This window comes from Abramis brama, assembly GCF_963993115.1.
Source record: "Abramis brama genome assembly, chromosome: 9".
NCBI lineage: Eukaryota > Metazoa > Chordata > Actinopteri > Cypriniformes > Leuciscidae > Abramis > Abramis brama.
Genome location: NC_139971.1, coordinates 40,615,198 through 40,630,794, shown reverse-complemented (window position 1 = coordinate 40,630,794; position 15,597 = coordinate 40,615,198). Strand labels below are relative to the sequence as shown.

Genomic DNA, 15,597 nt, shown 5'->3' with positions numbered 1-15,597 from the left:
AGAGATGGGTAGGTTTAGGGGTCGGGTTAGTGTGTGTGTGTGTGTGTGTGTGTGTGAGAGAGAGAGAGAGAGATGGGTAGGTTTAGGGGTCGGGTTAGTGTGTGTGTGTGTGTGTGTGAGAGAGAGAGAGATGGGTAGGTTTAGGGGTCGGGTTAGTGTGTGTGTGTGTGTGTGTGAGAGAGAGAGATGGGTAGGTTTAGGGGTCGGGTTAGTGTGTGTGAGAGAGAGAGAGAGATGGGTAGGTTTAGGGGTCGGGTTAGTGTGTGTGTGTGTGTGTGTGTGTGTGTGAGAGAGAGAGAGAGAGAGATGGGTAGGTTTAGGGGTCGGGTTAGTGTGTGTGTGTGTGTGTGAGAGAGAGATGGGTAGGTTTAGGGGTCGGGTGTGTGTGTGTGTGTGAGTGAGAGAGAGAGAGAGATGGGTCGGGTTAGTGTGTGTGTGAGAGCGATGGGTAGGTTTAGGGGTCGGGTTATTGTGTGTGTGAGAGAGAGAGATGGGTAGGTTTAGGGGTCGGGTTAGTGTGTGTGTGTGAGAGAGAGAGAGATGGGTAGGTTTAGGGGTCGGGTTAGTGTGTGTGTGTGTGTGTGAGAGAGAGAGAGAGATTGGTAGGTTTAGGGGTCGGGTTAGTGTGTGTGTGTGTGTGTGTGAGAGAGAGAGAGAGAGAGATGGGTAGGTTTAGGGGTCGGGTTAGTGTGTGTGTGTGTGTGTGAGAGAGAGAGAGAGATTGGTAGATTTAGGGGTCGGGTTAGTGTGTGTGTGTGTGTGTGTGTGTGTGTGTGTGTGTGTGAGAGAGAGAGAGAGAGATGGGTAGGTTTAGGGGTCGGGTTAGTGTGTGTGTGTGTGTGTGTGTGTGTGTGTGAGAGAGAGAGAGAGAGATTGGTAGATTTAGGGGTCGGGTTAGTGTGTGTGTGTGTGTGTGTGTGTGAGAGAGAGAGAGAGAGATGGGTAGGTTTAGGGGTCGGGTTAGTGTGTGTGTGTGTGTGAGAGAGAGAGAGAGAGATGGGTAGGTTTAGGGGTCGGGTTAGTGTGTGTGTGTGAGAGAGAGAGAGAGAGATGGGTAGGTTTAGGGGTCGGGTTAGTGTGTGTGTGTGAGAGAGAGAGAGAGAGATGGGTAGGTTTAGGGGTCGGGTTAGTGTGTGTGAGAGAGAGAGAGAGAGATGGGTAGGTTTAGGGGTCGGGTTAGTGTGTGTGAGAGAGAGAGAGAGAGATGGGTAGGTTTAGGGGTCGGGTTAGTGTTAGGCCGCTGTCGGTAGCCTAAAAGAGGCCTAGAAATAGGGTTTCGTTCCACCAAGTGGGGCACTACCTACTTTTTTATATTTAACATCAGAAATATATAGAGATTCCTTAGGAAAAAGTTCTCCACACACAACCTTGCAGTTTTTGAGAAAAATGATGCTAAAGGTGCCCATTTTGAAAAAAAGGGAAAACATAGGGAATTTTGCACTTTCAAACCTGTTTATCATATAAACCCAAAAATGCCGAATTACCACTTGAAGTAGCCTACAAAATAAACCAGTTTGAAATGTGTGATATACCTGAAGTTGCTATCTAGGGACAGTCAACATGATGACCATTACCTCAGGAAAGCCATTTAATGACCATAATATAGACAGGTTAGTTGGCTAGAAAAAGAGCTATAGAGAGTATTTTGCTAAATATGTGTACTATATTACATATTATATTTGTACTTATATCATTAAATAAAGTTGTTATTATAATAAAAAACGCATTATATTTAATTTGAGTTATTTTTAACCTTAAATAATACTACCAGCTGATAGGGCTGTCTGTATGTATGTAGCCTATGTATTTTTTTTTTCTTGAGAAAAATTTACGCCCATCTTGTGTACCTAATATTTATCCAAATGAGTCAATATTAAATCAAATCACAAGAATTGAATTGAAATCGTGAAATTTGTAAAAAAACAAAACAAAAAACATAGCTTACCAGAAATTGTACCATATAAACATTGTAACATGTTGTCACTAAACCTATTAAAATTCAGTTTAGTTACTAAAATGTTTTGACAATCACAATACACTTATTGTGATGCAGGTTTTTTTTGCAAACCCCCCCCCTAATCTCCCCAAATCTCACTCCAAGTTAAACTCAAAAGTATACAAAAAAAACACTTTTAAAAATAACACATTTAATGGTGAATTGTTAATTTGCATACAGGAGCAGTAACTGCACTACATGTACATATTCACAGGAATGATTATTGTAAACAAGATTTAATTTTGATTTATTTATTTACCTACCCATCTCTCTCTCACACACACACACACACACACTAACCCGACCCCTAAACCTACCCATCGCTCTCACACACACACTAACCCGACCCATCTCTCTCTCTCACTCACACACACACACACACACCCGACCCCTAAACCTACCCCTCTCTCTCACACACACACACACACACACACTAACCCGACCCCTAAACCTACCCATCTCTCTCTCTCTCTCACACACACACACACACACACACACACACACTAACCCGACCCCTAAACCTACCCATCTCTCTCTCTCACACACACACACACACACACTAACCCGACCCCTAAACCTACACATCTCTCTCTCTCTCACACACACACACACACACACACACACTAACCCGACCCCTAAACCTACCCATCTCTCTCTCTCTCTCACACACACACACACACACACACACACACACACTAACCCGACCCCTAAACCTACCCATCACACACATACACACAAATCAAGCGTTTTTTTGTCTATAAAACGCTGATAGCAGGCCGGGTGAAACCCGTAGTTGTTGGGACATCAGAGACCGGCTTGTCCAGGAGGGCAACATGTTTATTAGCAATAGCTAGCGTTAGCTCCGTAGTGTCTGACGTTTTGAGCCATTCCTACACACATTGCTTGATTTTTTCCCATCGGACTTCAGTAAAGGGCTGCGGACCTTTCCCACCATCTTTTCCGACATGAAGAATACACTTTATGGGTGTTAATCGAGCTTGATCGCCGCTATCAGATGAAGATGCGCTGCTTACGTCCTCCTCCATGTTTACATGTGCGTAGTGATATTGGCTTGATTTCGGCTCTGACCTACTTACATTTTTGATGCTGATTGGTTGAAAATCTAGCTCAACAGTTTTATATGTCTCAATACGCAGTCAATATAGTGCGCCAATAAATTACACTTTTCTCATTAACTGCAGGATAATGCGTGGAGAACTTTTTGCTTGGATACCTTTTATTAACGTTGAACATATTGAGCAAAAGAAAAAGTAGTGCCCCGTTTGTCGGAACGAAACTGAACGATACAGCTCACGTACAGCGGCCTATTTGGAATTAAAATAGCCCCACATCATCACATAGCCTTCACCATACCTAGAGATTGGCATGGTTTTATTTCAGTTAGCCTAAAAGCTAGTTTGATTTGCATTGAGAGATGATCTTATGGAAAGTACCCCATGCCAATCTCTAGGTATGGTGAAGGCTATGTGATGATGTGGGGCTATTTTAATCCCAAAGGCCAAGGGAACTTTATCAGGATGCATATTATCCTGGATCCATGAAGTAACTGGCCTTTACAAATAAAAATCTGCCTGCCTCTATGGGAATTTAACATAGGGGTGTCCAGACTTATGCACCCTGTATTTTAAGGAAGAACATTTATTTATTTACGATACATTATTCATTCACAAAGAAAATTGGTGTTCTTAAAGGTTGGATTTTTCCTAATTTTTTTAATTAAGGCATTAAGTTCAATTTCCAAAATATGATTTTTTATTCCTCTTTTTAGTCAACTTTAGCATGGGTGTCTAAACATAGCACTGTATGTCAATCTAGTTCAGTCATGTAACTCTAGAGGGCGCAAGCTGATTGGTCCTTTACATGCAGTTTGCATGCAATCACATCAGCAGAGACTCAAGCTGATTGGCCTCTGCTGATCCTGCAGCCAGTGAGATTGCTTGCTCAACATTTAAATAGTCTGGTTTACTGTAAGCTAGTGCACATTTTAATTATGTAAGTTTGAGCCATATTGGCTCAGGCACAATGAGCTGGTTTAGGTTTATGGCAACCAGGTACACATTGCTAAAGTCAATGATAAATAACTTAAGGCCTCACTCAAACCACTAGATTTCCCGACATTCGTCAAAGTATGCCCGTGTACACACAGATGACAGATGTGTGGTTCTCGTGGCTCTTCTGAGAAGCAGCAGGACATATGTCTTGGCGGTAGATCTGCTTGTTTTGGGGGGCTGTAAGTCCTTCATAAGCGTTGAATTGATTTAGTATTTCTCCTTACACTTCATTTCTTTGACAAAATAAACAACTGTCTTCTGTTTATCCATCCTTTCTCCACACACACACACGCACACACACACACACACACACACACACACACACACACACACACACACACACACACACACACACACACACTGATGCATTGTTTTTCAAACCGAAGAGATAAGCAGTGTGTAAGTGAAGCATCAGAGGAATTGTGGTTTCACACTGACAGAGTTTCTACTTCATAACAGAAAGATGGTGATTTCTGTGTTGCTACATTAAATATATATATTTATATACACTGCCATTCAAAAGTTTGGGGTCAGTAAGATTTTTTGTAATGTTTTTGAAAGAAGTCTCTTCTGCTCACCAAAGCTGCATTTATTTGATCAAGAATACAGTAAAAACAGTAATATTGTGAAATATTACAAGAAGTTTTCTTTTATATATATATATGTTAAATCTGAACTTTCAGCAGTTATTACTTCAGTGTCTCATGATCCTTTAATAATCATTATAATATGCTAATTTGGTTCTCAAGGAACATTTTCAGGATTCTTTGAGAAGAAACAACATTAATTTGAAATAGAATATTTAGTAAGGTCTTTAATGTCACTTTTGATCAAATTTAATATGCCATTGCTGAATAGAAGTATTTATTTCTTTTTAAAAAGAAAACTGACCCCAGACTTTAGAATTGTTGGTTGTTTGCCATAAATTCTAAAATGGCCGACAGGAGGGAGCCAATGGGAATTATTAAAACCTTAATTTGCTTTACTTTATAAAATCTCTAATATGTGACATGCTATCCTGCAGAAGTCTGACCTCTTAGCTCTCGTCTCTGAGATCATCATCATCTTTCTCCTTCCCCTCAGCTTTGCTCATGCTGTGATATGAACTCTCTGTGGCTTCATGTGTCAGACGAGGAGAGGAGTGAAGCAAAGGTCACTTTGTCTACACAAGATGCCCGTATAGCGTTTGACCTTTACTGGCACACACACACTAGTCTCTCCGGTACAGTTAAAGAGAGATTGTGTGTGTGTGTGTGTGTGTGTGTGTGTGTGTGTGTGTGTGTGTGTGTGTGTGTGTGTGTGTGTGTGTGTGTGTGTGTGTGTGTGTGTGTGTGTGTGTGTGTGTGTGTGTGTGTGTGTGAGCTGCATGCATGGCTGGTGTGTGTTTATGAGCTGTAGCTGCAGGGAAGAAATGGGGTGTATGTTTTGGATCAGCGCTGGTTACATGAGGTACAGTCCAAATCAGGACTAACACCCACATTTATTGCGTCTAGCATTATAATAACCTATATTATTTTGTATATTAAACAACTAACTTTATCAACATATATTTTTTTTTACATAAGTTGAAATGATGAAATGATTGACAACAGACCATTACTGAAAACGAATGCACACAGAGATGCTTATACTGCCGTGATAGGAAGAATATTTGCTCATTAGTTGTGCATGATTTATTTGTATTTTTTTTGTATGTTTTTATTTTAATATGTTTTAATCAAAACAGTCACTGAAATTGAAATTGCCACTGAAAAAAATATTTGCATGCTTTCAAGATGATTTTATAATTTGGACAAGTGTAATGTGACCTACACAGTGGCAACAGTAGTAGGCCTATTTAAATCATTCTATAATAATAATACTGGTTGCATTATTATTATTATAGAATGATTTAAATAGGCCTACTATTATAGTAAAAAAAAGTATATATATAGAGAGAGAGAGATTATAATATATATAATATATATATTTTTTTATTTATTAGGTTTTATTCTTATATTTTTCAGGTTTAATTTATAATTTTAAGTAATTTGTGCTTTTTGTCTTTTTACTATTAGACCTATTTGGTTTATTTTTCTTTCTTTCTTTCTTTCTTTCTTTCTTTCTTTCTTTCTTTCTTTCTTTCTTTCTTTCTTTCTTTCTTTCTTTCTTTCCAATTAGCATTAGTTCTAAGAACTTATTTCCGCTATTTGCCAAAGCAACATTTGTCATTTTTGTTTAAAGTTTTTCATATTATATATATATATATATATATATCATTCTAATTTGTATTATTTTTATTATTATTATTATTATTCAGGTTTATTTCAAATAATAAAAATAGTTTAACCATAATAACTTTGAAAACCTGTAACTGCTTCATAGCTTTGCAGTTATAGAACCTTATAGAACCCTTAGAACCTCTGTCAGCCAATCAGAAACAAGCGTTAATGAGTGCCATTATGAACTAATTTCATAATTCTAAACAGGCTGTTGAAGTGATCTGTGTACTGCAGTATCTCATTATGACCACTAGATGCCAGTGTTTCACCTGAAGATCGTATCTGGTGACATCATGCACACAGATATGTAGGGAACTCCCTGAGTTTCACACAAACACGTGCGTTTCCAAAGGCATGCGTGACCTCCTGTGTGCTTACGTCATCATCCCGCTGTCTTTCCAAGTGGAGTTTCCCTGTGTTACACTTTCAAGTGAAATCATCTTAGTGATGGATAGGCTACTATTTATCATTATAACAATAGACCTTTTGAGCAGATGATGACTCAAAACAAAGTAACTTGATGAATCATTGTTTTCAACTTTTACATTGACATTTCCTATCCTTTTTTTCCACACACAGATAACAACATTATCAAAATGTTCACACAGATCTGGAAAAACAACTCAACTCAACTCAACTTTTATTTATAAAGCACTTTCAAAACCATTAGAATGGACCAAAGTGCTGTCCATAAGTAATCAATAACTCTAAAATACATACAAACATTAAAAAACAAAGCAATAAACACATATTACACATGCGTTTTTGTGGTTTACACAGACACAAAAGCTTTCAAAAGTTTGCCTTTCAGGCCCCCAAAATGGTATTGTTGTGTCAATAAATGGACGAAAAGCATTAAAAGCATTTAGTTTTCTGAGGGAATTATATACACAACAACTAATGAACTAATGAGGGACAGGTGTGAGAAATAACTCAATTAATAACCATGACAACCAAAGACAAGCGGGAACATGTGAACAAAGGAGACAGGAAACAAAGAGAAACAAACTAAAAGTCCTTGAAAATGAAACCAAAACACTGGCATAATGTGATGGGAGGAAGGTATTTCTCAACTTACTGTCCTACTTTTACTGTGCTTTCTAGCTATAAAGGTTGCAAAAGCCAAGGCATTTTCTTGATCTTTAGCTATTTGAACATCATCAGCTCTGATGTCAAACAGAGCCATTATTGGGTGAATTCTTCATTTAAAAGCTGAGTTTAAAATCTAAGAAACTGACAAACAAAGGTTTCTCTGTTTAGAACATGACCGTAACACATGGGCTAGATCTGCCTTGGATGCATTACAGCGATCGCATGTTTAATCAGTAAACAGTTTAGCCAAGTTGGTTTTACAGTAGAGAACTTTCATCTGAATCAGATCCCATTCACTCGGACTTCAGCTTTTATCTCAGGTGACTTTAGAAATGGTCTTGGATGAAGTGACAAACCTGAACATATTGAGAGAAAAAATCAGTTTTTTAAAGATTAAATTGAACAAGATCACTTTAATTAGCAAAAATATGTTTGAGAGTTGAATCTAGTTTGGCAGCCAAGAAAATACGAAAATAGAAAAAAATGAATTAGAATTAATTTCTTGGGGACCTATTGTAATTTAGATATTTTCCTAATCTTCGGAATAAGCTGAGATGCTGATTTACTTTTTAACTGTTTTGCGAGAAGACGGTCTGCCTTTTTGCCGTGTTCGTAATCACACTCGGTTTTTTCTATCAATAATGAATCAAATATTGTTGATTTTCTCTATATAACTCTGGCGTTGGAGCCATAGCATATTGGTGATCAATATTCTGTATAGATTCAATAAGTTAACTATTTGTTTATTGAAAAGATGACCTGATACACTAATGTACCGCCCTTGGGGATCTGAAATCGTTCCAGATGCAGTAAATAGTGTTCTTTTGTGAATTATTTTCGCTACGCCTCCACACATATGGTTAAAATTGGAGTGGTAGACCTGGCCAACCCAAGGCTTCCTAAGTCTGTTATGATTTTCAGTACGTGTTTCCTGTAGAAAGGCTATTTATGTACTTAATCACAGCTCTCTGTTTAATCTCTGTCTGTATTTAATCTCCTCATATAATACATTCTAGATTTGTCCATGGAATAAAGACAAACCGCAGCTCACAACCATCTCTCGACTACCAATGATCCAAGTCCATATCCTTTTGAGTTTTTTATTTTCCCTCAAAGCTCCAGACATAATGTAACCAGAAAAGCATAAAATATAAAATCAGGCATACAAATAAGTGTATAAGCGGACCACAAGCACTATTAACAGACACAATACCGCATTAACAAAACTATAAATGCAAACCATCATTTCTGGGCCGATCAACGGTAAAGTTATTAATCATCAATACTATTGAATAGCCTGTTAAATGTGCAGTTAGCGATATCTGAGACACGCTGTTAAAGGATAATTCCGGTATTTAGCACTTTGAGTCTCTTTTCTGGTTTGTTTTGGATGAACTAGAGTGGTGGACACAGAAATGTTGACGATGGGTCCTGTCTCGACTCGTTTAGAATCGCCTTTGACCCCTTCAGAGTGTCTGGCTACGGGCATGCACGAACATGTGCTTAAAACAACCCTTAACGTTCGTTTTCAAAACTGTGCAACTCACAGAGTGGTTAGTGGTGTTCGTTGATGATTAAAAACAAATATATCGGCGCAATGTATGATTTCAATCCGTGTTATCTGCTATAGTGGAACTATTTTTTCAGATACCTCACAACTGCGTAGAAACTTCCGCTCGATATTTGAGTCTGAAGCGCAGTAATATCAACAAGCAATGAGTCCTCCAACAGAAATCAATGGGATTTTACAAAATGCCAAATAAAACACGACAGAAACTGCATTTCGCTACGCTACTTGTTTTGGAACATCAACGAACACCACTAACCACTCGGTGAGTTGAACAGTTTTGAAAACGAACGTTAAGGGTTGTTTTAAGCACATGTTCGTGCATGCCCGTAGCCAGCCACTCTGAAGGGGTCAAAGGTGATTCTAAACGAGTCAAAAAGTCGAGACAGGACCCATCGTCAACATTTCTGTGTCCACCACTCTAGTTCATCCAAAACAAACCAGAAAAGAGACTCAAAGTGCTAAATACCGGAATTATCCTTTAATATTTAAAATCACCAAAACAAACACGCCCCTGTATTTTGATAGCCCTGCCAAATTCACAAACATGCTCTGCTACACAGGCTCCTCCCCATTCATGAGTGGACACACCCCTTAATGCTGATTGGCTACAAGTGTGTTTTGGTGCTCGATCAGATCCACTTTCAACAGCGTTTCTCAGAAATTGCTTACTGCACCTTTAATTAGCACAGATAAGTAAAGTGTGTTATAATATAGCAGACCTGTCACTTAAAGCATTTTAAACCTGCTATCAATTGCAGGATCAATGATACACTTAATGAATTACGAAAATTAGGCATTGCAGTTGTCAACACAGAGGAAAGCATATAAATCACCCTAATGTGAAATGTCTCAGGCCTGCCTAGTAATTAACATGACTCTTCTGTAATTCTCAACATTGCTGCAATAATATCAAGAGTTATTCACGTGTAGCAATCCGTTGAGCTTCATCAGGCGTATTACAAAGCAATGTTTCATCCTCAGCGAACTGGTAGTCGTACAGCTGGAATTGTACATCCGTCTGGTACAGCAACTGTTTGATGGTTTTTAAAGCGATATCGACGGAAATGTCAAGGTTAGATCCTCAAAGAGTCTTTGTATTTTTCCTCATGTTGTCCGGCCCGTTCTATTGCGCTTTTTCCTTCTCCTGGAATTTATGAAAACACATCGAGTGGGCGTGGAGGAGGACCTTCCCATGGTCCTCTTTGGGCATGAAGAATTATTCCAATTTGGGAGATTTAAAAAAAAAGACTGGCCTTTCTCACGGTTCTCCAGACTGTTTAAGATCCTGAGATTCGCTGTCCGTCACCAGATTTAGAAGTCATCATCTCAATCCAATCTTGTCTTTCAGAGTTATATTTCGCCCGCAGCCAGCGCAGTGAAGTTATCGCCTGTGAGTGTCGCCACTCTGTGCCACACAAGAGACACTGGAAACTTGCCCATGAGACCATCAACTGATACTTGAAGAGACACCTTTGACTCTTGGATCAAAGCTGAGATGTTTTCTTTTATCGGAGCGTGTTGCTTTGTTCGGTCCTGGCTCATTGAGAGGTGTTATCATCTGACGGGCTTTCTAAAGACTTCCCAGCACTATACTGGTTCTCGTTGTGGGCTGGGCATTGACTGCCGATTCGTTCTTACTCATTTGTTCTTGCTATTAAAACACTACTAAACATGATTTATATGACTTAAACAGCTCTATCAAAGCGTATTATCAGAAACAGTCAGCTCTCTTTAACCTTAATAAAACGCGTCTTAACCTCACATTGCCAAAAAGGAAAAACGCTGATGTGTACTTCTTTTTCTCAAGAGTAACCAACAACCTAGAGGAAAAACATATTCGTTCAACGGCATGAAAACTTAAGTCAGAAGCATATTAGACATATGAATGAAATACTTGCTAAAAGTGTCCCAAAAAATGGGTTACAGATTTACTGTAAATTGAGGCATTTTCTAAGTTTAAAGCTACTATAGCTACTTTTCATTTAGTTAGATTTTTGGGTAACACTTTATTTTACAGTGTCCTTGTTATATATGTTACATGTACTTACAATAGTATTAACAGTTAATTATGCATAATTAACCCTCAACCAAATCCTACCCTAACCCTATAGTAAGAACATGTACTTAATATTACTCAGTACTTTAATATATAATTACGCTGTAACAATGACACCGTAAAATAAAGTGTAACCGATTTTTGTTGTAACTATGTAAGGGTTTTATTGGCCTGTGAGAGATCCCTCCACCTTTTTTTCTCTCTTTGATTTTTAGAAGTCCCTTCTTGAGGAGACGGTAAGGCGTGAGTGTGAAGAAAGGGAAGAACTGACTGCAGCGCTGACTCTGGTCAAACAACAGCTTCAGGAATTCAGACGCTCCACCCTTCAGACACACACCCGACTCTCCAGATCCACAGTTACAAGTTCAGACTTCCCCATCCCCAGAGTCAATCCCAGCCCTTCCCATCCTCAGATACGCAAACAGAACATTTCATCCAAACCGCCTGTTCCTGAGAGTCATTCTGCTAGCGTGGGAAGAAGTACGGCTTCCTGGCATGGATCGTCCCGGCTAACACCCACCCTGCCCAAAATTAGCAAAGAGAGAGTCACTTCAGTGAACGACCTGTGCAAAAGCTTCGGCAGGGTGAGGAGCGGACAGGACAAACCCTGATTCTCCCTAAAGACCCCTAGATTGTGTGCTCACTATTCTTCTAGGTGTCACGTCTGTTCATGTTTTGATGTCTTTTATTTTGTATATTGTCTAGTGTCATGTGACTCTAGTGTCGTGAGACTACAGTAGTTTCGACATGGCGTGAATGCAGAATTTAGCCCTCATGTTTCCATTGTGCCTGTTGGTGAGTTCTGTTCAAGTCATGTTCAATTATATTTACATATTTATGTACTTAATATAAATACCCTGCAATTGAACTTTTGGTATACTAAACTGATATACTTAAAGTCTGCCTAAATTGGAACAACTAATATTGTAGTTAATGCACGTTAGTTATCCGGAAGTAGTTCAACTAAAGATATACTTTAAATATCTTGCATTGAAAGACTGATAGTATACAGAGATCATACTATCTTTACTAATAGTGATATTTTAGTGAACACATTTTAGGCTTAATATTAAGAAATGTGCATTGTGCAATAAAGAAGTACTCCAAATAAAGTTTAATTATAATATTTATATCAGTCTCAAGCGATATGTTAATGGTTTTGTAGTATACTTAGTATGAAATAAATGCTTTTTTAAAAACATTTTGGTATAGTTTTTTTTTCACTGAGAAGTGCGCTGACAAGCAAACTTTTGGGTTGTACCGTTTTATAAATAAATCTCAACCTCTGATTAACTTCTGAAAGCAAAAGCAGTTTTCCAAACACACGGTGTCATGAGGACAACACTGCAATTCACTGAAGCGTCGTCGTCTTTCTTTGCACACGCCTTTGGGTGGCCATTATGCTAATAATTCACATTGTGAGAAAGTAATTATCTGGTCTTGGATCGAGGTATTTTAGGCAGGTCTGCTCTGTTAGATTTCCTTTGTGGGAGACTGTGAGCTTTGTAACTTTGCAGATTGTACACATACAAACATATACATTACAGGTAAAGGAAAACATTATCCAGCAGATGGAGGCAGAGGTGTTGTCAAACAATACCTTTACCATGTCCATCCATCCATCCGCTTGTCTTATGTAGTGCACCTTTTGACATGTTCAAATGAATGTGTTTAGGTTAGCATGTGTATGTTTGTGAGAGAGATCAATAGTTTAATGCATTCATAAGGCACACACTGATGCTCCTCAGCCAAGAACATACACCTAGATTCTCACACATATTTGAGCCGCCCACAGATGTGCTTACTCCCAAAATGTTAGGAACCAGCCGTAACACCACCCTTTCATAGGCTAATTTCCCACACAAACATTCCCATGAAATGAAGTCTCATAAACACTTGCCCAAATCCACCCACATGGATCTATCTGGCACACAGATACACACACTCTCCTATTCCTCTCCCTGGAGAGATTCTTGCTTCTTTTATCTCTAACTAACTTTGATCTCTTTGTGCCAAGGTCTTTCCCTTCGGTCTGTCTATCTCTCTATCTATCTCTCTGATAATGAATTCGCGGGATTAGCTGGTGTGTGGCATTGAGAAATCACTGTCTAAATCAAACAATGGCACAAGTTGAAAGATTTGTACTTCCTTTAACTTTCTATTCATCAAAGCAGCACAACTGTTTGATGATGATAAAAGAAATGTCTGCATATTAGAATGATTTCTGAAAGATAATGTGACACTGAAGACTGGAGTAATGATGCTGAAAATTCAGCTTTGATCACAGGAATAAATGGCATTTTAAAACGTTAAATTAACCTCTAAGTCAAATTATTATCTTAACTCAACTAATGATACTTTTAACAATCCATCTAAATTCTGGAAAACAATTAAAGTATTGCAGAATAAAAAGGTTTCAGATTTTCCCCAGCAATTGAATATTGGAAATATAACTATCACAGATAAAAGTGACATATTAAATGCCTTTAACACTCATTTGAGAAGGCAGGTCATTTATTTGATCAGCAGTTTCCATCAATTTCAGTGGATCCTTCAACACGTTTTTTGCTACCTAGTACATCCTCAACCTCTGCTTTCTCATTTGATTTTGAAGCCCTACAAGTTCAAGATGTTATGCAATCGCTGAATTCTATAGACCCCAAAAAGGCACCCGGACCTGATGGTCTGGATCCCTTTCTGTTAAAGGTGGCTGCACCGGTTATAGCTGAGCCTATTACTCACATTTTTAACATGTCAATCAGTTTTAATCAGGTTCCAGCTATTTGGAAGCAAGCTTACATTACACCCCTATTTAAAGCTGGCGATCGATATGACATGAACAACTCCAATCTCTAATCTCCCTGTTCTTTCAAAAATATTGGAATCTTTAGTTGCTACCCAACTTAAATCATATTTGCACTCGCATACCATTTTAAATGAAATGCAATCCGGTTTCCAGTCGGGGCACAGTACAATATCCGCCACTTTAAAAGTCATGGATGACTTCAAAGAGGCTATAGACAGTAAATTTACCTGTGTTTCTCTGTTCATAGACCTCACAAAGGCGTTTGATACTGTGGACCATCCATTACTGGTTAATACCCTGCTGAGAGCTGGCATTGGATGTAATGCGGTCAAATGGTTCCATAGCTACTTGACCAATCGTTCACAAATGGTCAAATATGGCAATGATATGTCAAACCCAGTTCCTGTTACGAAGGGTGTTCCACAAGGTTCAGTTTTGGGACCCTTGCTTTTCCTAGTTTATATTAATAATATTTGTGATAAGTTTAAATTTTGTAAGTATCATCTGTATGCAGATGATACAGTTCTGTATTCCTGTGCCCCCACAGCTGAGTTAGCCTTTTCAAATGTGCAGGCAGATTTTAATACCCTGCAACATGCTCTACTAGATTTGAAGCTGTTGTTAAACCCACATAAAACTAAAGTTATGGTTTTTACTACTGGGCGAACAAAGCTACCATCCTTCTCAATCACGTCACTGGATGGAGTCTGTATCCAGTCTGTAGATAATTACAAATATCTGGGATTTTGGATGGATAAAAACCTAAACTTTAAATACCATGTTGATTATCTTGCAAATAAATTAAAATTCACATTGGGTTTTTTGTATAGGCTAAAGTCCTGCTTTTCCTTGGCTTCAGGAAAACGCTTAGTTGCTAGCCTTTTCCTGTCACAGATTGATTATGGGGATACTATACAGATTTGCCTCTCTGTCCACCTTGTCCAAACTTGACCCCCTTTATCACTCTGCTCTCAGATATGTCACTAGCTCTAGTTTTAGGACACATCATTGTATACTGTACAGTGGTCATCCCTTCATTTGCGCAGGCTTGAACATTGGTATATTTTAATTTGCAAGGTTATTTTAGGAGAACTTCCAAATTATTTAAATAGGAAATTTTTATCATTTCAAAGTTGTCATAATCTCAGGTCACATAACTGGCTACAGTTCAAAGTGCCGGCTATCAGAACAGAGGCTGGAAAGCTAAGCCTGTTCTATTATGGCCCTTGGTCTTGGAATGATGTGCAGACCAAACTCAAACTACAACCCCTCATCTCTTTAAATGATTTTAAACATAGAATAAAGAAGTTGGTCACTGCTAATTGCAGCTGTTTTGCCAATTCTACCACTTAACTCCTTATTAAACCTATGATTTAAATAATGTTGTTTCTGTAATCAGTACTATGTAGGCTATTATGTAATACCTAAATGTTTGTGCTGCTGTGCTGTGTTTCGGTGTTGTACAACATTTTGTTGTGGAGACTTGTTTTGTTGTGTTTTTTTTTTTTTTTTTTTTTTTGCTGTATCAAATGATGATGTTGTTATTGTTTTTTTTTTTATTGTGGCTTGTTATCTATCTAATCCTGCTATCTGACCCTATCTTGACTAGGTCTCACTTGTAAAAGAGGTTTTAACCTCAATGTGGCTTTCCTAGTTAAATAAAGGTTTAATAAAATAATAATAATAATATTAGAATAGTTATTTTAAATTGTAATAATATTTCAAAATATTATGTTTTACTGTA

The 15,597-nt window shown here is 38.2% G+C and overlaps 1 protein-coding gene and 1 long non-coding RNA gene across 2 annotated transcripts in view; one reads left to right on the top strand and one right to left on the bottom strand.

Moving 5' to 3' along the window:
- Positions 1–12,241, top strand: part of lekr1 (Leucine-, glutamate- and lysine-rich protein 1) — a 101,185-nt gene extending 88,944 nt beyond the window's left edge. Inside the window, exon 13 of the mRNA XM_084124157.1 lies at positions 11,263–12,241. Coding sequence (XP_083980283.1) covers positions 11,263–11,658 — 396 coding nt within the window. The 3' untranslated portion in view covers positions 11,659–12,241. The remainder of the gene's footprint in view (positions 1–11,262) is intronic.
- Positions 6,953–11,267, bottom strand: LOC311089456. The gene is made up of 2 exons (XR_014607696.1): positions 9,916–11,267; positions 6,953–7,777 (listed from the first exon to the last, which is right to left on the bottom strand). It is a non-coding gene; the product is annotated as an uncharacterized lncRNA (long non-coding RNA).
- Positions 12,242–15,597: the final 3,356 nt, after the last annotated feature.